Here is a 22710-nt window from a genome sequence, read left to right as displayed (position 1 = left end):
TGAGTTTCGGAACAGGCTGGGCTACATAGCTAGATTTTTATCTTAAAAACCAACATCACCAACAGCAACCGAGCTATATTTCCTGCTGACCTCCCACCATTTTCCCCTAACAACCAATTTTCTCATACACAGCATCCTTTCAACTCCACCGGGGACTGATGCAGGCCCTAAGGCCCTGCCGTTTAGCTCCTCATGAAAAGTGGTTCAGGGCATGCATTACCTCTGTACGCCCCCCTGAAGACTTGCTCATCTCTCAATCACCTATCCTGACAACTACAGTGTAGGGGTAGGGAATGATGATGGAAAGGGCATCTGCCTATGTTCAGGATAGACACAAGTTTAAAAAAAGAAAAAAAGAAGTCAGATCTGAAATTGATGATACATGTTGATGCAAGAAACCAACTAGTTGTATATTTATCTATATTGGAGAGAGATGGGGAGGGAGAGGAAGCCATAACATGGCCCCCATGGCTGTCAGAGGGCAGCCTCTGGTCAGTTCTCTCCTCTGCCTTCTTGTTTCCCCTGCTGTGCTGTTCAGTTCTAGGCTAAATGGCGGAGCTTCCAAGGAGATGCCTTTGTCTCTGTGCTTTCTGTTTTGGAGTGGCGGTGCTGGGGTTTGGGGCATGTGTTACCAACTACTTCTGGCTTTTTTGACATGGCTTCTGATTGTCGGGGTTTGTGTGGCCAGTGTTTGCATTCCTGAGTCATCTTGCTGGCCCTAACTATTTCACAATCTCAATTTTTGCAAGTAAAAATGTTGCCTACAGCCTTTTTCCCACACTGCTGAAAGACTAAGAACGTGCTTGCTTATTACATCTTTTTGTGCTATAAACAATATCTGTTCCTTATGGCAAGGTTGTAAAACACAGATAAACCAAAAATATCATCCTTAGAAACCCACGCTCCTGCTTCTGGGAGGTAACCACAACAGACAGCCTGGTTAATGCCATCCATGATGATTGTTCATATATATTCCTCCAGGTTGTTTTATTCTGGGGATGGGGGCACCGGGTCTCACCATGTAGCCCAGGATGGCTGAGAACTCTCCATCTGCCTCTTGAGAACTGCGATTACAGTGTATGTCAACATGGTCAACTCTGCAGGGGTGTGTGTGTGTGTGTGTGTGTGTGTGTGTGTGTGTGTGCATGTCAGTGTGCTTGCATGCGTGGCACATACATATAGAGACAAGAGGGCACTTTGTCTATCATTCCTCGAGTGCCCCTCTACCTTTTGGGTTAAGATGGAGTCTCTCATCAGCCTGGAACTTTGACAAGTAGACTTGACTCACTCGCTGGCCATGGGGTTTCTAGAGATTCATGCTCAGTGGCAACATCTCACAGGGAATGACGAGCACCTGCTGTTAGGATCCAGCAGCCCCGTTCATAAATCACGCTCGAGACACGTGCCACGCGGGAGGTTTTATGGGGGAGGGAGGGGTCACAGACACTGTCTCTAGGCGAGGAGGTAGAGAGAGGATTGGAGGGGGAGTGCAACTACAAGGTGACCCAGCGCATGCGCAGAAGGAACAGGTTTTTGTATCATGGGTGGTCCGCAGGTGGTCCGCAGGACCCTATGATTCTGGAGGTGGCCTCACCGATGCCCGATGTCTGCTTATCAGGTTCCCCTGGAACTGGCTGTAGAGATGCCTGTTTATGGATCCCAGCATGCATTTCAATGCCTAGCTTTTTACGTGAGTTTAGGTATCAATCCCGGTCCTCGCTTGCAAGGGAAGTGCCTTACCAACTAAGACACCTCCCCAGGCCCCTCAGGCTATTTTACACAACAGCCTTTCTAATAGCCTCCAGGACTTTTCTGTGCGCCTGGACTGTGCATAGCCTGCCAGGCGCTCCCATTCCTACCACACACTTCAGTTTCCTCCCTGCGAGCATCCGAGCATCCGTATTGATGCAGAAAGGCTTGACGGAGAAGGTGGGACGGCCATGGGTGTGGTTACCTTTCTAGACCCAGTTGTGGAAGTTAATCACCAGGTTCCCCAGGAAATGACAGGCGCTTCCTTAAAAGGCCATTGGAGGAAGGAAGGGCTGGGAAGTCACTCAGTGATAGCGTGCTTCCACAGCATGCTGTGAAGGACAAGGACGGCCCAGCACCTCCAGAAGGTAAATGTTGTGTAAGCTTGATGTGATAGATGACCATAATCCTAGTACTTCAGAGTCTGAGGCACAGGAAGATGGCGTATCGCAGGCCAGTCTGTGGTCGAGGTGGAGGAAGGGGGTGGGGGAAGGTAGAGGTAATTCAAGGGCCTCAGAGTGTCTCTGTGGTAAAAAAAAAAAAAAAAAAAAAAAATGTCTAGCATGACTGACGCAGGGCCCTGGGTTCAAGCCCTACAACTCCTGGTCTGGGCGGGGCAACCAGTTACCCTTCCTGACAGCTGTGGCCACCTGAGGTCTTAGAGATTGGGAACCTCAGTCTGGGTTGGCTGGGCACATGTCAGGCTGTTCCTGGAACGGAGGCCCATGTAATCCTAGGCTGGGTGGTAGAGAAACCTACAGAACAGGTCAGGCTAAGATCCACCAGGCATGACCACTCCGGGGGCGGGCTGAGCGTGGCAGGCTGTCAGGCAGCGAGGTGGTTTATCTAATCTAGTGAGTTAGAAGACAAGGCTCCCGCTGCGTGTGTCTGCCCGGGAGAGGATACTGCTGATAGCACACACGGCACTGTTTCTCATCCCGTTCATAATTATTTATGTTGAGGTGGATCAGAACGCGTATATAATTAGTGACATCCAACCTGTGATTTAGTGGATATTGTTGCTTAGGATAAAGCCAAAGTGGGTATTTAAGCAAAACTGAGAGAATGAGTCAACTGAGAGAAAGATATTAAGTAAATGACAGTATAATTGGGCTCCCAAAGGCAGCTCATATTGTGTCACGATGACAGGGCTCAAAAGATGCCTTGTACTCCAAGTGGCCAAGGACAGAAGGACAGGAAGCTGTCATTAATGACACAATGAACCACTTCTATCTGCAGAGATAACCTTAGGGAATTCTCCAACCGTTCTGTGGGCTGAACTCCAGAAGCCAGAAGATTCTAGAAATGAGCAGTCAGGTGCACTGCTCAAGCTGCTCTAGTTTAGCAGAACGTTTGCCTCACAACGGGGGCAAACGCCTCTGAGCTGCGAGCTGAGCTGTCCCCTCTCATGCTGGCTTTGATAGTCTTTCCGTTTGGTCGGGGCAGGGCGGGGGAGGAGGGAGTTGTCTTGTTTTTGAGATAAGGTCTTGATATATAGCCCAGGCTAGCTTCAAGCACAACTCTTCTGCCTCAGCCTCCTGAGTGCCAGAACTGTAGACATCAGCTGACACCACATCCACGTTTGAAGTTTGGAATTTGTTTGGTTTGTTTGAACTCACTAAGTATCCAAGACTGGTCCTCCTGTCCCCACCTCCCAAGTGCTAGAATCACAAGTCAACATCTCCAAGTCTGTCCTTGAGGTAGATCTATATATTTAAGATTTTCTTTAGAGTTCGAATGTCAAGTTGGCCTGTGAAGGAGTCCAAGTCAGCTCCCAGCTGTTGATGGTGACATTTGGTTTCATAATATTCTAATGCCCCTGGGCTTTTGACTCTAAGCTCTTGGCTAGAACTGGTCAAAGTGACTCAGAAAACTGATGGCACATGGTCATCAGAAAGGAGGGTCACTGGATCGGGGCCCCCAGGATGTCCTCTGTCTGTGGAAAGTGAAGCTCGCTGCCCATGATCACTTCTCTTGTCATCACTTTCACTGTTGAGCAAAGCGAGCTCCCATTATAATTAATGGTACTCTCTAACAACCCTGCCATTAGCAAGGCAGCTGCCTGGCACTTTTAGCGATAACTAGGAAAGAACAAAGTAAAATAACACGACAGGAGGAAGTTGCTTTTAAGACGAGAAGAGGAGGAAGAGGAGGGAGAAAGAGGAAAAAGGAAAACAGGCAGGTGGAGAAAAGAAGAAAAAGGGGGTAGGATTGGGGGAGTAGACACAGATGTATTGTTGAGTGCATGACTTGGGAATTCGTGCCCAAGAAAAGCTTAATAAATTTAAATTTTTCAGAGTCCAAATTTAGTTTCAACCTAGTCCTTGGGTAAAAAGCATTTCTAAAAGATGGTATCAAACTTTGAAATTAGGAAGAAAAAAAGAAAACGAACAGCACAAAAACATGGCGGCATTCATCCCTGCTCCTTTGCACGGAGGACAACTCTCCACACTAGTCTAGAACCTGGGCTGTGGCTTGCACCTGTAGGCCATGCCCCACTTGCCATCAAACACTGAAATTCTCTCTTGCTCTTTATTCAGTGTCATCTACCTGTCACTGCGGCAGAGTTACAGGACACTTGTCTCCTTGGCATGATGCCAGACATCTGCTTAACCCTTTTTAAAAAATTGCCTGTCTGGTTTGGGTTTGGTTGGTTGGTTGGTTGGTTTTGGAAGTTTGTTGTTGTTTGCTTGTTTTGGGTTTTTTTTTTTTTTCTGTTTTTTTGGTTTGTTGGTTTGTTTTGTTCTTGAGAAAAGATCTCATGTTGCTCGGGCTGTAGATAACAATGATCTTGAGCTCCTGATCCTCCAGCCTGAGCAGTGGGATTTGCAGGCACAAGCCACCACCCCTGGCTCCTGTGTCCACTTTAAACACTGCCCTTTTCTTTTCGTGTTTGGAAGGGAGTAAGGCTTTTCACTTGCCAGGGTCCTTGAGAGGATAAAAGCCAGCCGGAACGGGTGTGCACAGCATGCTGCGAGCCACATACGGCTAAGCATCCTCGGATGTGGGCCTAGTATTGTCTCCACACCTCAGATAAGAGGCTGGAGGGCACAGAGACACCGTGTAGCTTCCCAGGATTGCACAGCTTCCCTGGATTAACACCCAAAGTTTGGCTCTGGGATGGGACTCTGGATAAGCCTTTCTTGTAAGTTCTGTCTTTGTTATATTATTCTCCTTCTTGGAACCAAGGGATGGAAATCTTTCTCGTTTTTAAAATATGACCGTGCTCATCCAAAAAACACTGACGGCAGCTCTTGGCAGAAGCCAGCATTTAGCAGAAACATCCAGGCCCTTTATGGTATCTTAAAGCAGGCAGGAGAAAGTCACCCTTTGAGTGGGTGCCATACCTGAGGACTTACAACTGGACCAGTGGGGCTAATGCTGGTCTTGGGGTGCCATCCCTCGCTCTCAGTCTCAGCTCAGCAGGCACCCTGTGTGGGCAGTTAGGGAGAAAAACAGGTGGAAGCATCCACCCTTGAGGGTTTAGAGACTGGGTTCTCCTCATCCCCAGGAACATCTGTATGTATGGTATTGACCAAGCCTTGCAAAGAGAGGTGCAGGCTCTCACAGGAGCTGGATGGAGGCCAGAGGGATGTGAAACCATCGGATCCTGTGGCTTCTGCTTTCTGCGTGGTGCCTGAGTGTGCCCACGCATGCAGAGATCTTAGGTCGACGTCAGGAGTCGTCCTCAATCGCTCTTCCACATTTTTCAGTGAGGCAGAGTCTCTCAGTCAAGCCCAGAATTCACCAATAAGGCTGCTTTCCATACACAGCTTGCTCTAGGACTCTCCTGTTTCTGCCTTCTGGGGCCGCCATGCCCACTTGGCATTTCCGTAGGTTCTGCATACCCAAACTTCAGCCCTCAGATTTACACAGCCATCACATAACCACAGAGCCATCTCTCCAGGAAGAAAGTTTTGATCTGACCAAGAAGAAAAGAAAGTGCTGAGCCCTGAGTCACCTATAGGATGTTCCGGGCCTTTGAGAGGGTGTAGAGAGGAGAGTACACACGTGCAGGTGATAATGCACACTGGGCAGCCAGCCTTTTACAGGAAACGCATGCCCCTCACTGCTCTGCCAGCTTCCCTGCTCTGCTCAGGCTCCTGCAATAAAATGCCTGAGTGTTGATGGCATAGGAACAGCAGACCCGTTCATTATGGTTCTGAAATTTGGAACTGTAAGGTCAACATGCTTGCATGTCCTGTCTGGTGAGGGTCTGCTCCGAGGTTCACAGGAGCCTTCTTTTCCACCTACCATCCTCCCATGAATGCCTTCCTCAACACCATAGGGTGAACAACGGCCGTCATTGTGAACGATTCTGTTCCCAGTGTGAAATGATAATAAAAACACCATCAGCCACCATCCCTTATATCCACCTGTCAAAGACGCTACGGGCCGTTCCCAGGTAGCAGCTCACTGACTCCTGACAACAACACAGAAGGCAGAGAGACTATTATCCGCACCTGCAAAGAAAGTTAAGACCGAAAGAGTCATGTTAACTCTCAGCCAGTGACAAAATCCCTGAGGCAGTTAACAAAGGAAGGGTTTTGTTGAGCTCCCTCTTTCAGATCATTCAGTCCATGGCTGCTTGGTTCTGCTTTCTGCCTGGTATAGTAGAGTATGACAGTACGGTCTAAGGAGGCCTGCTTAGTGGCCAGGAACAAAGAGAGGGAAAAGGAAGGGCAGGAGCCCCGTTCTCTCTCTCTCTCTCTCTCTGGTTTTTTGAGGCAGGATTTCACTGTGTAGCCTTAGCCATCCTAGACTAGCTCTGTAGACCAGGTTGACCTTGAACTCACAGAGATCGCCTGCCTCTGCCTCTCGAGTGCTGGTGTTAAAGGCATGCGCCACCACCTCCCAGCTTCTGCTATCTCTTTTATGTGGCCCCAATGACCTAACTTTCTCCCACTCTGCCTCACCTTTTCAAGGACTGCCATTTCTTGATAGCACCTTGGGCTGCAAACCAACCCTTTAATACGTGGGTTTTAGGGTACATTCAAGATCTAAACTCATTTTTATCATGGACCGAGCCTTTTGTTAAGGATGCAGCAGAATCACCCATAACTGGGCTCTAATTGCACCACCTGCCTCTGGACAGGAGCAGTGGTCATAACGTCAGGTGTAGCTATGTTGTGGATGGAAATCTCTGATGCCGCTGAGGGTGTCTCCTGTTATGGAGGAAGAGAGGGTGACTCCACCATCATGCCATTGCTAGATGAGACCAGAGAGCACCAATGGCATAGGCCACCCCACAAAGTGGTCAGCAAGCCCAAAGAACATTCCCATACCATTCGTGAGTGTGGCCGTTGCTTCGGTACCTCCAAAGAGGAGCGTGACCTGTCTGTGACCTGCCACAGAGGACAGAGAATGACATCAGCATGGCTTTGCCTCACATGTTAGCATTCTAGAGCTGGAATGAATATCAAGTGCCCCTATGCCAACATTATGGTGGGGGATTCTTCCCCACCATGGTACACAGAGAATGAGGGGGCAGCATCATGAGTCACAGTAACTACACAGGGCAGGCCAGGGGCAGGGCTCAGGGCTGCATGGCTTGCCTAGCATGCCGAAGGCCTAGTTTTCCATGCCCTGCCCCACAGAGAAACAATGAGAGAGAAAGTGAGAGTGTGAACCAAAAGAGGAAATGTAAGTTGTTGGATTGACTCTTGGGCAATAATTAATTAATCATTAATTAATTAATGAGTAAAGACATATTAACAGAATATAAATAATTAACCATGAGCCAATAGATGCCAGTGGGGTCAGGGTCAGCCCCCCAAAGCATCAACATGTCCTTGACTTACCAAAAGCCCAGAAGTACACTCAAAGCCCAAATAACGTAGTTTCTTTTTCTTGCTTTTCTTCAAGGACCCTCTTCCACCCCTTCCTGAATCATCTTGGGTGATGCGCTGATTAATATTAACTGTCAGCTAGAATGACCAGGGAAGAGAATTTTAATGAGGAATTACCTAGGTCAGGTTGGCTTGCAAGCTTGTCTTTGGGGATTGTCTTGATTGTTAATGTGAGAAGAGCCAGCCCATTGTGGGCAACACCATTCCCTAAGCAAGGGGTCCTGAGCAAGCAAGCTTTTGACTAGGGATGTGAGGCTTTGCGTTCCTGCCTTGACTTCCCACTGTAACGTGGAATTGTGAACCAAATAAATTCCTTCCTCCCCTAAGCTGTGTCGTACCACAGCAACAGAAGTGAAAGTAGGACAGGTAGTCTCTAGGCCGAGGGCATCTGTACCACAATCAACAGCCATATATTTTGAGTGTACACATATACTTATACACAGATCCACTTGAGCACACAAGAAGTGCAAATACCAGGGTATGTCTCACCCGAAATGTAATGACTCCAGAGTACATCGATGTAAACCCCATTAGTGCATAAAGGAGATCTTTTCCCTAGACCCTGGCCAACGAAATGTTTTCATGACTGCTGCATGGTTTCTCTGGCCTGACTCTGATGAGCATAAGGTTTAAACTTTAATTGCTCTTTTTCACACTTTTTGACTTCTGTGGGCATGCACATGACATAAAGACAGATTTATTACTAGGTTTGAGCCCTAAGGAAGGCCCAGGGCCTAGAATTGTATTTAAGAAATAGTTGCTGAAGAAGTAAGTACAAAGATGGATGCTCATGTGCCCAAACTTCAAGAAATGCGAAAGGAATGATTTGCTGGGCAAGGCAGTTACCTTCCTTGAAGGCTGGTCATATTACCAACCTTCTTAAGTAACCCCTTAGAGATAGAACACACGCACTTAAACATTTCCCCTGCCTCCTCTCCCTCCTGAATGTTGCTCTGCCTGCCTGCGTGTCTGCTTTTCTGCCTGTCCATCTGTCTGTCTGTCTGTTTCTTTCTGTCTCTTTGTCTCTCTGTCTGTCTTTCTCCATCTCCATCTCCCTTCCCCCCCACCCGCATCAAATATCAAATCCAGGACCTCATATGTGCTAGTCAAGTACTCTACAATTGACCTCAAATTATCCATCCTCCTGCCTTCTGCCTCTGGAACACTGACATGCAAGCGCTCTGTATCATTTCTTCCTTCCTCCCTTCCTCCTTCCCTTCCTTCCTTCCTTTCTTCCTCTCACTTAACTGTACACCATTCATCAGGTCAGCTGTGGTCAGTGAGTCTCCCCTCCCAGAAGGCAACGCAGGAAGCCACCTTTACTACTGTTTCCATCCACAAGTGCCGAGCTGGGCTCTCTGGGACAACATCTAGAGGTTGGCACAGGAGACCTTGGGTGAAGGAGGCACATACCTGCACACGAAAGCCGCCGCCCCATTGCTACATTTGTTACTTCCCCGATGCCCACGGGAACAGGTGCTGGGTGTCAGGTGTCCTTTGAGAGTGCTGATGAGCGATGGCGGTTTCTATTTCCAGAACGGCTGTGACTCACTGTGACTATGCACACACCCCTCAGTGTTCCCATTACCTTCTCTGAGAAATGGGCATAATTATATCTGTCCAGCATTCTTAAAAGGACAGACGGCACTCAAACACACAGAGACACATGGGAAAAATGCCCTGGAGGGGATCTTGTGTCCTTGGACAGCAGGTGCTTCAGCCGATGGGAAAATATGGGAAGATGAGCTTCTCCTATGGTTCTGGGCATTAAACACACAGGCTAGGCAAGTGTTCCACCCCTGAGCCACACGCCCGGCCCCTGTCTTTTTACTTTTTTATTTTGAGAAATGTTCTTACTAAGTTGCCCGGCCTGCTCTGAAAATTGCTCGGTAGACCTTAGACCCCCAGAGATCTGCCTGCCTCTGCCTCCGGAGTGCAGAGGTTAAAAGCATACACAGCCATGCCTAGCCAAAGGGATTTTGAAAGGCTCACAGAATAGCCTATTTTTGAACGGTTTGAAAGATGCATTAGGGATTTCCCAGTGCTCCAGACGTGTTATTTCACACACATTCCTATCCACTTCGTGTTCACACAGCTCTCAGGCTGAGGCTGCAGTGATTTCAGTGACCACAGCCAGTTGATGCCCTGCTGAACGTTACACAAGTCAGACACAGACGCCTCAGGGACTCGGCAGACGTTGTGCTGAGCTGTGGGCGGCAGGATGACTCGGAGACCATTGAACTGTTTGGGGGGACCAAATCAAACTTAAAACACTTACAGGAAACCCTGCTATCAAAGGTTCCCCTCGGTTTGCTGCAAGCGCGCACATATGACACAGTATTCTGGTGCAACGGAAACGTCCCACAGGCTCACGCTCTCCACACGTGCCTCTCTGCTGATGACGCTGTCGGGGAGGGCAAAGCCTCGATGAGGTGCGACCTAATAGCACAGCAGCTCACTAGGATCACATATTCATTTCCTTGTAAGGCTGTAAAACTAGGGTCATGCTGGGCGTTTGCCTTTAAATCCCAGCAAGGGAGGCAGAGACAGGTGGATCTCTGTGAGTTCCAGACCAGACAAGGCTACACAGTGAAACCCTTACCAAAAAAAAAAAAAAAAAAAAAAAAAAAAATCAATGATTCATGAAAGCATAAGGATTCTGAACATCCATGTAAAAGCCAGCCATCATGGTGTGTGGTTATAACCCCAGCACTTAGGGCACGGAGACACCTAGGAAAGCCCTGGGGACGAGTCTAGCCAAAACCAGCAAGCTCTGGGCTCAGTGAAAGCCCAGGTGTCATCCTCTGTCCTCCACAGGCACACACTTGGGTGGTTGCAACCCCACACACACAGCACACACACATTACAAGAATGTAGACTTTCCTCTTAGCATAAGGACATCACAATTACAGACAATGAAGCGGGCCTTGGGGTGTCCTTTACAGACTTGTGCTACGAGTGGGGAGTTTATGATGAATACTAGCTTCCAGGGGCCCATTTATTGGTGACATTTATTTACTAATGGGTTTACCAATTTACTTACCCTCCCGGTTTTGATGTCCTCATGAACCCATGGAATTTCAGTACCCAACGTGTCTCCATTCGGCTCTAATAATTTTTTTTTTTTTTTTTTTTTTTTTTTTACATTGTAAAGGAGCCTAAAGCGGCCCACTGTTGCTGGTGATAACCTTTCCCTGGCACTCTTCTGACAGATGCCAACAGGCTTTGATATTTTCCCTTCTTTCTAGTATGAGGATAGCTCAAGATCACCTTGTATCTCCTACAACAAAGCCAGTATCGATCATCGGCCTAGGAAGCACTGATTGCTTCAGTCAGCTGCGGTACTCTGACACCGAGGTGCAGGCGCTGGGAGGCACACAATAGGTGGACTGAAGAATCAATTCGACGCCCAAAGATCCCGGCCCCTCCCTTTAAACTCTCCCTTAAGCCAAGTGTGGCCATGCACACCTGTAATCACATTGCTCAGGTGCCTGTGGTGGAAAGCTCCCCGGAGCCCAGGAGTCCCAGACATGCCTGGGGAGCAGAGTGAGACTTCACCTCTTAGAAACAAAGCCTCACCTTCAGCTTCTCTCGCCTAGCACAGTCAACCCCACCCCCGGCCCTGGTACTGTCTGGTTCTCTAGAACAAAGCCCCAGTCATGTTCTGCAGCTCTGCAGAAAGGACATGGCCATGGAAACTTTCTCAATAACCAGAGTCAAATCTATGTTCGGGTTAACCTTCAATTAGGTGTCAAGCCCAAGGCGCTGGTACCTTGTTCCTCTTATAATCTGAGGTTTTGCTACAAAAATAAGAATGAAAGAATTTCTGAAATTTATTGTGATCACAAAGTCAGATGTTCACTTAAGCAAAGAAGTTACTCAGGAAGAGGAGTGCAGTGGGCTGGGTATAAAACACCCACAAATGGAATGAGTTAGGAGAATGGGAGACACTTCTAACAACTATGTCTATGCTGGAGTTTTTTTTTTTTTTTTTTTTTTTTTTTTTCAGTTAAAAAAAAATCTAGAGTTGTTTGTTTTTTGTTTTTTGTTTTTTTTATTTAATGCAGAATCTCATACATGTGAAATGGCAATGGACACATTTTGCCCAAAGTGTGCTGAGCTATAGTTTACATACAATAAAAAATATAGTCTTTAGGGGCTGGAGAGATGGCTCACAGGTTAAGATCACTTGCTGCTCCTCCAGAGGAACTGGGTTCAATTCCCAGAACCCATGTGGAAGCTCACAACTGTCAGTAATTCCAGTTCCAGGAGATCTGACATCTAAACTCACACACACACACACACACACACACACACACACACACACACACATACTATCTATCTATCTATCTATCTATCTATCTATCTATCTATCTCTATCTCTATCTCTATCTCTCTCAAGTATTTCTTTTTAATTTAAAAAAAAATAGTCTTCACTGAACTGCCAGTCAGGGAGCCTACATGGGACTGACCTAGGCCCTCCGTGCTACAGTTGTATAACTTAGTCTTCAAGTAACAGTAGAAGCAGGGGCTGTCCCTGATTCTGTTGCCTGCTTCTGGGACCCTTTCCTCCTACTGGGCTGTCTCATCTAGACTCAGTAGGTGAGGATGCAAGCCTAGTATTACTGCAACTTGATATGTCAGGGATGGTTAATATCTGTGAGAGGCCTACTCTTTTCTGAAGAGAAGAGAAGGAGTGGATGGGGGAAGGGCTAGGAGGAGAGGAGGAAAGGAAAACTGAGGTCCATAAGTATAGTAAATTAATTAATTATAGTCTTTATAAATACAGATTAACAGATTAATGCACCCAAATTAGTCATCATCCCAGGGCCAATCTAAAACTGCCCATCATCTCCAGAAGACTCTTCCGTGAAACTTTCTAGCCAGCCCTCTCCTCACTAAAACACAGTAGTCTCCAGTCTGCTTTTTGTCTCAATAAATGAGTTCAGCTTGGCCAGGGCTTTCCAGAAGGGAATCTTACAAGGTGTTCTCTTTTGAGACTGGCTCATTTTACTCAGCATAATAATTGTACATAGCCATCCATGTTGTTCTGTGTATTAATCATTGATTCCTGATTATTGCCAAATAGTATTCCACTATGGATATGCCACAATTTCTTTTATGAATGGATAGAAGTTTGGACAGTTTTTTCCCCCTTTGAGACTATCAAGAATAAGGCTGCTATGAAGAGGCATGTTTGGTTTTTTGTTGTTGTTCTGGTTGGTTGGTTTGTTTGTTTGTTTGTTTGTTTTATTTTGGCCTTGTCCACTCCCTGAGGCATGGATGTTTTTGTGTGCATGCATACTTTAGGTTCTCTCAGATACATAAAATTGAAAATGTTGAATCACGAGAGATGTCATTCAACTTGATTTTTTAGGGGATTGTTTATTTTAATTTTATTTCATTTTTAATGTTTGTGTGGGTGGCACCATGGTATGTGTATGTGGGGGTCACAGGACAGCATGTAAGAGTCGGATATCTTCTTCCACCATGTGGGTTCTGAGGATTAAACTTAGGTTTTTGGGTTTCACAACAGGCGCCCCTTACTCACTGAACCATCTCCCCAGCCATTCAAATTTGTTAGTCTGTGCTAGCTATTTTTGTGTCAACTTGACACAAGATGGAGTCCTCTAAGAGGAAGGAAGCCCAGTTAAGAAAATGCCTCCAAGTGGGCCCTTCACCTTATTCTGAGCAGCAGCACCCCTTGGACGAGGGGCTGTGGGTGAACCAGCCCCAAAGGTGTCAGAACAGGAGAGCTGGCCCAGCCCCTCAAAGGCTGCAGAGCTTGGGTGAGTAGGCCCTGTGGGCCACACAATGGAGCTTAGAGGCATGGATGCTGGTGAACTGTCCTAGAGGGTATGAGAGCAGGAGAGCTGACCCTGCCTCCTGCCTGTACTGGCAGCGGGTGGCCTAGCTGGAGCTGTGCTGGAGAGCTTGCCTTGGTGGTGAGGATAAGGGAGCGAGCATGATGACCTGCTCAGCTACCACCCAGACTGAGGTCCAGGGCTCTGAGTTGGCCCACCCCAAAATCTATATCACCTGAGAACAGTTGGGATGAGTGAACGACCAATCCTGCCGGTCTAAAGCTGCAGGGTCTCCATGACAACAGGACAACAACAGGACAACCAGGAGGAGTCCTGGTGAGGATCCAATATTGATGGTGTCACAGAAGCCAGAGATCTAGGATCAGACCAACGACTCACTGCAACGAACATTTGCAAGTGAAGATGTGTGGACAGAGGAGGACACTCTGGGACACACTGTGACATACTACAGCTTCCGTGATGAGATTTTCTATGTGTGTGTGTGTGTGTGTGTGTGTGTGTGTGTGTGTTTTATTTTAAGAAAAGGGCAAAGGGCAGATATGAGGAGATGGGGAAATGAACGAGACTGTGGTGCATAGGATGTGAAACTCACAAGGAATCAATAAAAAGTTAAAAAAAAAAAAAAAAAGGAACGTCTCCATCCAGGTATGGTGGCTTTAATCTCAGCCCTCAGGAGGCAGACGCAGGCAAATCTCTGTGAATTCTAAGCCGGCCTGGTCTATAAAGTGAGTTCCAGGACAGCCAGAGCTACATAGTGAAACTCTGCCATAAAAAAAAAAAAAAGCCTTTAGGGCTTCTTAATTAGTGAGTCTATAAGAAAGCAGGCTGAGCAAGCCATGAGGAGCAAGCCAGTGAGCAGCACCCCTCCATGGCCTCTGCATCAGCTCCTGCCTCCAGTTTCCTGCCCTGTCTGAGTTCCTGTCCTGACTTCCCTCAATAATGAACAGTGGTGATGTGGTGACGTAAGCCAATTAAACCCTTTCCTCCCCAGCTTGCTTGTGGCCATGGTGCTCCATCGCAGCAACAGAAACACTAAGGCAGGACCCAACTGCTTCCCACGTCACTGTCTCACAGCTTCCACCCTGCATGTTTCACATCCTTACCAGCCCAGAGCTGTTGGCTCTCCCATGGGTGGGAAGTGGTGTCCTATGATGTTTTGATTTGGTTTTCCCAGCGAGTAAAGACACTAAAATATGTCTCTTCTGTTCATAATATTTTTATGATGTGTTTTTTTAATCGTTTGCCATTTATGGTCTCTTACTATTGTGTATATGTGTGTGCATATGTACATGTGTGTGTCTAGTATGAGTATGTATGCATTATGCCCCTTTGTGGTCACCCAAGAGAAGGCCAGAGGAGGTGTGTCAGTCTGGTGTACCACCCCGAGACAGGGTCTCTCATTGACTCTGGAGCTAAGGCCGGCAACCAGCAAGGGCCATGGAACCTCCTGTCCCTACCCTTCACAACACTGGGACTGCAGGTGCTTGCTGCACAAGGACCAGAATTCAATCCCAAGAACCCACAAAGGAAACCAGGATCAGTGGCTCACACCTATAACCTCAGCACGAAGGATCCAGAGACTGCAAATTCATGGAGCCAGCCTAGCCTGCTCAGAGAGCTCTAGGTCAGGGGGGAGATCCTGCCTCAAAAAAAACAGGGTAGACAGTGCTGGAGGAAGAATAGGTTTTCCTCAGACCTAAACAGAAATGTGCATGCACACACACACACACACACACACACACACACATAAATAAATGTGAATTAAAAACAAATCCAGTGAGCAGTGTGCTGTCTGCACACTTAATCAATAATAATAATAATAATAGTAAAAGAGATGAGGATAAAGCTCAGTGACAAAACACAGGCCTAGAATGCTCTAGGTTTGATCCCTAGCTCCATAAAAATTTATATTAAATTAAGCATAAATTAAAGGACAGGTATGGTGACATACACCTGGAATCCCAGCACTATGGGAAGTTGAAGCAGAGGGATGAGGAGTTCAAAGCCATTCTCTGGTGCATAGGGAGCTTGAGGCCAGCATGAACTACTAGGTTCTGTCGCAGAACATAAACAAACCCAATGAAAACACATATGTCAATTATTCTAACTGGACGCTGTGCCTGACTGCATCCTAAGCCCAAGGCCCCACTGTTGAGCTAGGAGATCATCGAGGATCAGAGACCTGTGCAGCCTGAACTTTCTTCCTGACTGGACCAGAAGACTAAATGGGAATGGGAAAGATTAAGACCCAAGAGATGCTCTTGGCTTCTTTCTGCCACAGCAACTCAACGGCACCTAGTGTGCCGGTTTCTGAAGCCTTGGGGTAGTGGAGGGTTCCAGACAGGCCGGCCTCCTTCTCTGTGCACTTACCAGTCACAGACTTCTATGTGAGAGGAACGTGACATCTAGAGCAGCTGCAAATGGTAGGAGACACTCAGACGTGGGCACTCTTGCAGTTGCCACTGTTCAGAGCAGAGGACAGGCCTGCTGAGGGGTGCTGCAGGAGTTGGGAGGTGGAGGGGCTGGATGGGGGCGATGTTTGAATACTCACCTTGTAGTTACATGGCTTGGGAGGCCATGGAGTTTGATTGCCACAGAGAATGAAGGCCATAGAGACGGCCCTGGTGCTCTGGTCCCTTCCTTTTATGCCACTGTGTGCCGAGTGGGTGTGAACATGCTTGGACAGTGCAGATAGGGACACCTGGCTTGCTGTATTTGACTGTTCAGTGGAGAGCTGGGTGCCACGCTGGGCATTGTTAAAGATCCAAAAGCTGCTGCCTTTCTTTCTCCCTCCCCCACGAAGCTTGCCTAGCATGCCTAGGACTCCAAACTCAGCTCCAGGAACACCAGCTCAATCGTGCTATAATCATTCAGTTAAGTGCTTTTCTGTTGGCTGGAGAGACAGGTGGAAGGTACACTGATGGTGGACCAAGGATGGGGGACGAGAGGGCTGGTCTGTGTGACTGGTCTCCAAGCCGGTGACCTCCTCAACAGTGCCCTGTCTGACGGCGTCCCGTGTCCCAGCAGGTGCCACCATGCCGGTGAAGAAGTACCTGCTGAAGTGCCTGCACCGGCTGCAGAAGGGCCCAGGCTACACCTACAAGGAGCTGCTCCTGTGGTACTGCAGCAACACCAACACCCACGGCCCCAAGCGCATCATCTGCGAGGGGCCCAAGAAGAAGGCCGTGTGGTTCCTGCTCACGCTGCTCTTCGCCTGCCTGGTGTGCTGGCAGTGGGGCGTCTTCATCCAGACCTACCTGAGCTGGGACGTCAGCGTTTCGCTCTCCATGGGCTTCAAGACCATGAACTTCCCCGCGGTCACCGTCTGCAATTCCAGCCCCTTCCAGTAGGTGGTCCCCGGAGCAAAGCTGGTTCTAATCCACCCTCTTCTTCCAACCTCCCCTTCCTTCTCTTACTTCCCTACTTTCCCCTTCCTTCTCACAGTGCTTTTGTTGTGTTCCTTCTTTTTTTCTTTCCTTCATTTCTTTCCCTTTTTGCTTTCACTCTTTGCAACATGTAAGGACGTAAAAGTCCTAAGCTTCCTGGGCTGAAAGTGAACCACAAGATGGCTAGATCTATGTGGTTTTGGAGTGGAGAAAAAGTCAAGGCACTCTGGCGTTGTGCCTTGGGCATTGTCCACCTTCTTTTAAAAAATATTTTATTTAATATCATTGACATATCTGTATATAATGTATTTGGCTAAAATCCATCCACTTCCTCCTCTCTGGCTCCTCCCTTATCCCCTCCCACCTCTTCTCCCTCTCAACTCCATGTGCCCACTCTCTCTTTTTTTTTCAAGCCCACTGAGTATAGTGAGTGCTTCCTGTATGTGCATGGATGTAGGAACATTTATTGGAGCATGAGGACCCCCTCATGGTCCAAATCCCTGAAGGAAACTGACTCTTCCTCCCCCAGCAGCCATTAGTTTCCTATAGCTCCTCAGCGGGAGAAGGGGTGAGACTGTCTGAGCCCCTCCCTGACCCAGGCTGGGCTCTTGGCCTGATCTTGTGCCGCCCTTGCTATGAGTCCATGTGTGCCACTGTGCTGTCGCATCCAGCAAATGCTGTCCAGTTGGACATGGACTCCCCCTGGCTCTTATAATCTCTCCACCCCTTCGACCATGCTGACCCCTGAGCCTTGGTGGGAGGAGCACAGGGTTTATCATTACGATTATCTGGGCTCACTACTTAGGATAGGCTGGTTGACCTCTAGTCCCAGGAACCCCCCCCTCTCTCGATCCCCAGTCCTGGGGTTACAAATTCATTCTTCCACACCTTTTCACACCAGTGGACCAAACTCGGGTCCTCGTGCTTGTGTATAAGGCAGTTTACCAACTGAGCCATCTCTCCAGCCCTTGCCTACATCTATGTCCGTAAGCCACATACAGCTGTGCACACCTATAACCCCAGCATCTGGAAACAGAGGCATTCCAGGCCAGCCTGGGTTGCACAGCCAGGTGTGTGTGTGTGTGTGTGTGTGTGTGTGTGTGTGTGTGTGTGTGTGTGTGGCAGTTCCTGCTTTCAGCAACGCTGAATTTATATGTTGCATTTGTGTTTATTGAGCATCTACTGTACGCCAGACACTCCTCCACATGCTGGAAATAAACAGAACCAAGTCCCTGCCCTCTATATAACCTGTCAGAGGAAACAAACATTAGGATTTTTTTTCCCATATTGGAGCTGGAGAAATGGCTCATCAGTTAAGAACACTAGCTACCCTTCCAGAGGACCTAGGTTCAAATCCCAGCATCCACATGACAGCGTACTACAGCCTGTAGCTCCAGCTGCAGAGGATCCAATGTCCTCTTCTGCCCTCTTCAGGAACCAGGCTTGCACATGATTTACAGACATACACACAGGCAAAATGCCCATCATCATAGAACAATTAACGGGGGGCAGATATTGGTGCCGAAGAGACAGCTCAGCGGTTAAGAGCACTCAGGTTTCCAGAGGACCCAGGTTCCATTCCTAGCACCCATAGGCAATTCGCAATCTCTAACTCCCGTTCCTGAGAACCTGAAACCCTCTTCTGTCTTCCACGGGCGCCAGCAGGCATTCGGTGTGTGCACACACGTGCAGATGGAATACTCGTGCACATGAAATAAAACAATAATTTTCTTTAAATTTCAAGACCTAAAAAAAGGCTTTTCCAAAAACATGGAGTTATTACTTTGGTGATTAAAAAGCTCCCCCCCGACCCCCGCTCCCTCTCCCATGCTGATTATGCTGTGGGAAACTGGCGTAATTCTGGAGGCGAGCTGCTGTGGCAACCCCAGCTCACAGGTGAGGAGATACAGGTTGAGAGGGCTGAGCACACCTATTCAGTCACACAGGGTGGGAAACCTAGAACCTGTCTCCAGGTCCAGAAGGGTCACCTTTTAAACCTTCTGCCATGTTGCCTCTTCCTCACACAATGCTAAGGCCTCAGGCTGTGAAGACAAATAGACCCCGTCTAATCTGAATTGAGGATGGATGGGTGGCCAGTCAAGGAAAAAACCCGTCCCAAGGCAAGAGTACAAGTTAGCCAGGAGGGACGGAGCTGCTGCTCGAGTTGTGGACACAGTATGTGCGAAGGGCCTGGGGCAAACAGCCTGGCAAATTCAAGGGCTGGGTGATAGACGATATTCTTGTCCAGAGGAAAGTTCTGGGAAGTCTTGTGTTTACCTTCCTAATCATCAGAAGTCCATTTGGCTTTTGTATTTGTGTGTGTGCTTATTCACATACGTGGCTGCATGTGTGTGGAGATCAGGGGTCAGCCTTGGGGGTCATTTCTCAGGAGCAGCATACCTTGTTTTTTTGACCCGGGGGTTTCTCTGTGGGACTGGACCCCCCTGGCTGGCCAGCAAGCTCCAGGGAGTCTGCTGGCCCACTCATCCTCAGCATTGGAACTATACTGCAGCCCACCATGCTCATCCGCTTACGTGGGTTCTGGGGGATCAAATTTAGGTCCTCGCACCAAGCACTTTAACAGTGGGGCTGCCGCCCCAGCCCCTAGAAAGCCAATCTTTTTATAGGGTTTTTGTCTGCTTGAGCAGCTCTTGGGGCACCTTAAGAGGACCGTGGCATTAGTCACCTGGGCCTGGACCACAGCGTGTAATCCCAGCACCTCAGAGGCTTAGGCAGGTGGACCTTGAGGTCAGGGCAAGCCTGGACTACAAGCAAGACCTTGTCAAAAAAACAGCAGAGGCTGGAGAGATGGCCCAGGCCTTACGAAAGCTTGCAGGGGACCCACGCTCTGTTCCCAGCATTCACACGGAATGCTCACAAGCAAGCATATAATTCCAGTCCCAAGGAATCCAATGCCCTCTTCTGGCCTCCATGAGCACACCCCACAAGTGTACACACGCACAGGAGCTCACACCTATTAGTAACTTCCCATTTCCTAAAAAAGAAAACCAGGCCTTGAAGGGTTAAGCTATCCAAGGCCACTCAGAATTTTAAGTGCTATGACAGGATTTGAACCCAGAGCCCGCACAGAGACTTGCCAACTCGAGAGGCCCCTGCGGGCATCTGCCCTGGAATGACATAACCACCCAGGAGACCAGCACCCTTCCCAACTCTCCTCCCTCTTTGTGCATTGACAGCCTGGTGCTGTGGACAGAGCCGGCCTGCTGAGCCCAAGCTGTTTTCTGCACCTCCTCTTGAGTTTGCCCTCCTCCCACAGAAAGCCCTTTCCCAGCGGCTGGCCTGTCTGGCCTGATACATGTATGCCCGGCATGGGTAGCCCTCTCTCCTGTGGATCCAGCCCTTTCACAGGGACTGGTCACACTTCCAACATGGAGCCCCTGGTGTGGAGTGCTGGGGAGAAAACAGAGAAGCCACCCTTCCAGTTCTACCAGCCCTCCATCCTGAATTAGTCCTGGTCCTCAGATCCCAGACCTGCCCTGCCTCTCTGTCTCTGCTGAGAGAGGCTTCCAGGGAGACTCTCTGACACATCTTCCCTCCTGCTGCTGGAGCCCACCAAACCTGAGTTCCTGCCCCCTATCCCTAGGCTCAGCCAAGAAGTCAAAATGGCTTCCAAGAGTCAGTTTCCCTCTCTGCAGGTCGGGAGGATGAGAGAATTGTGACTATGAGCAAAACAAAAGAAACCTCTCTGCCGGGCAGTGGTAGCAGACCTTTAATCCCAGCCCTCAGGGAGGCAGTCAGGCGGATCGGATCGCTGTGAGTTTAAGGCCAGCCTGGTCTACAAAGCGAGTCCAGGACAGCCAGGGCTACATAGAGAAATCCTGTCTCAAAAAAAAAAAAAAAATTGAGAGGAAGGAAGGAAGGAAGGAAGGAAGGAAGGAAGGAAGGAAGGAAGGAAGGAAGGAAAAGAAAAAGAGAAAGAAAGAACGCCTTTCACATCTGACTCATGACACATGATCATACAATGGGCTTTCACAGCTGTCTCTGCCACCATCACCTGATTTCACTAAATTGCTGGTGGGCTTGAATTTATGCTCCTCCTGCCTCGGCCTCCAGAATAGCTGGGATTACAGGTGTGTGTCACCAGCGCCTGCTTTGATGACAAGTTCTTAATACGCTGGGGTGCAAGAAGACCCCGGCTCTGCACTCTGTGCCGAGGCCTCTCGCCCAGCTGACCCAACCTCTCCCCACTCAGGTACTCCAAGGTCAAGCACCTGCTGAAGGACCTGGACGAACTGATGGAGGCCGTCCTGGACAGGATCCTGGCTCCAGAGCCCAGCCACCCCAACACCACCGGTACCCTGAACTTCAGCATCTGGAACCACACACCTCTGGTCTTTATCGATGAACGCAACCCTGACCACCCGGTGGTCCTCAGCTTGTTTGGGGATGGCCACAACAGCAGCAGCCCAGCCCCAGGAAGCACCTGCCATGCCCAGGAGTGCAAGGTGGCCATGAGGCTGGTAAGCTCAATCTGCTTTCATTAATAACCTAAGATTTGCTGAGGGGACCTGGGTGCCTGTTTTATTTATCTGCCAAAATTTGAGGGGGTGTGCAGGTGTATTTTCGTGTGTTCCCGTCAGGGGTCGATTAGTGGACAGCCTCAGGCATCTCTCCTTAGGCGAGGCTGGCTGGCCAGCAACCCGGGTTTCTGCCTGTCTCCACTTCTCCAGCTCTGAGTTTACAAACAAAGACTGTATTTTAATTATTTTTAGATTTATTTTATGTATAGGAGTGTTTTTGCTCGCATGTACGTCTCTGTACCATGTGAGTGCGTGGTGCCTACAGGGGTCTGAAGAGGGCGTTGGGTCCCCCAGAACTGGAGGGGTAGGTGGTGTGAGCCGCCGTGTAGTGCTGGGAATCAAAACTGGGTCTTCCGGAAGAACAAGAGCTCTTGAGCGCTGAGCAGTCTCTCCAGCCCTCACCTGGGTTTTTTATGTGGGTTCTGAGGCTCCAACTCGGGTTCTCCTGCTTATGCTACAAGCACTCTGCCAGCTGGACTGCTCCCTGAGAATTGCATGCTCTTCTTCAAAAGCAGAGACAGCAGGCATTGTTAGTCAAGACTCGCAGATGAGAGTGGTCCAGCTCAAACTAGTTCACAAAAAGAAAGCAAGGAGTCGTTGGCTTGTGTAACCGTCCAGAACTCATCCATGCATCCAGGCACTCAGGTGCTCTCATGATGACCAACCTTTCTCCGTCTCAGGCCATAGCTTGTTCTCTCCCCGATGACATCACATCAGTCTCTCCCACAGTTCCTCTTTCTCAATAGAGCCAGCCAAACGCCTTGGACTATCTCGCCTGGTCACATCTCACCCTTAAAATAATCATGTGGGTTAGAGGTCTGAAGCAGCCTCCAATGACATGTCAGTTTCACGAGGACCTGAGCAGGGAGGATGTAGTCAGCCAAGAAACCACGGCCCACACGAGGCTGAGGTGCTGTCAGAGCCAGGTCACAATTCAGAGGGTGATTCAGGCCTCATTCCTGGAGAGTCCAAGGATGCTGGCTGTTCAGGGGCTGGGCCCGAGGCCTGCACTGTCAGCCGTTTCCCTGGTTACTCTGAGGGTCAGCCTCAGACATCGGCAAGGACGGGGTGTGCGGTTTCCAGGGGGGCAACTGTCTGCCTTGCACTGGTAGATAGTCACAGCCTCCCAAGCCCACACTATCCCCACTCAAACCTACAAATGGCCCGGAGCCCAGGAGCGGATGCCACACTTTAGGGTATGGTCACAGTTACCCATCTGAAAATTTAACCCAAGCCTATGTGTCCACTAGCTCTTGGGGTGAGCCCCATGTCCGTGTGTGTGTCTGTGTGTCTGAGTGTGTGTCTGTGTGTCTCTGTCTGTGTGTGCTTGTGAGTGTGCATCTCTGTGTGTACTCGTAGG

General features: G+C 48.9%; 1 protein-coding gene across 2 annotated transcripts in view; it reads left to right on the top strand.

Annotated features, from left to right (window-relative positions):
- Positions 1–16458: 16458 nt before the first annotated feature.
- Positions 16459–22710, top strand: part of Scnn1b (sodium channel epithelial 1 subunit beta) — a 23346-nt gene continuing 17094 nt past the window's right edge. For both annotated transcript variants that reach the window (XM_055627565.1, XM_055627564.1), the window contains exons 1-2: positions 16459–16769; positions 21023–21290. In XM_055627565.1, the coding sequence (XP_055483540.1) occupies positions 16459–16769; positions 21023–21290 (579 nt within the window). The remainder of the gene's footprint in view (positions 16770–21022; positions 21291–22710) is intronic.

The sequence above is a fragment of the Psammomys obesus genome, unplaced genomic scaffold, assembly GCF_907164565.1.
Source record: "Psammomys obesus unplaced genomic scaffold, mPsaObe1.curated_primary_1811, whole genome shotgun sequence".
NCBI lineage: Eukaryota > Metazoa > Chordata > Mammalia > Rodentia > Muridae > Psammomys > Psammomys obesus.
Note: the sequence above shows the minus strand (reverse complement) of the source record. Positions and strands in the feature narration are given on the sequence as shown.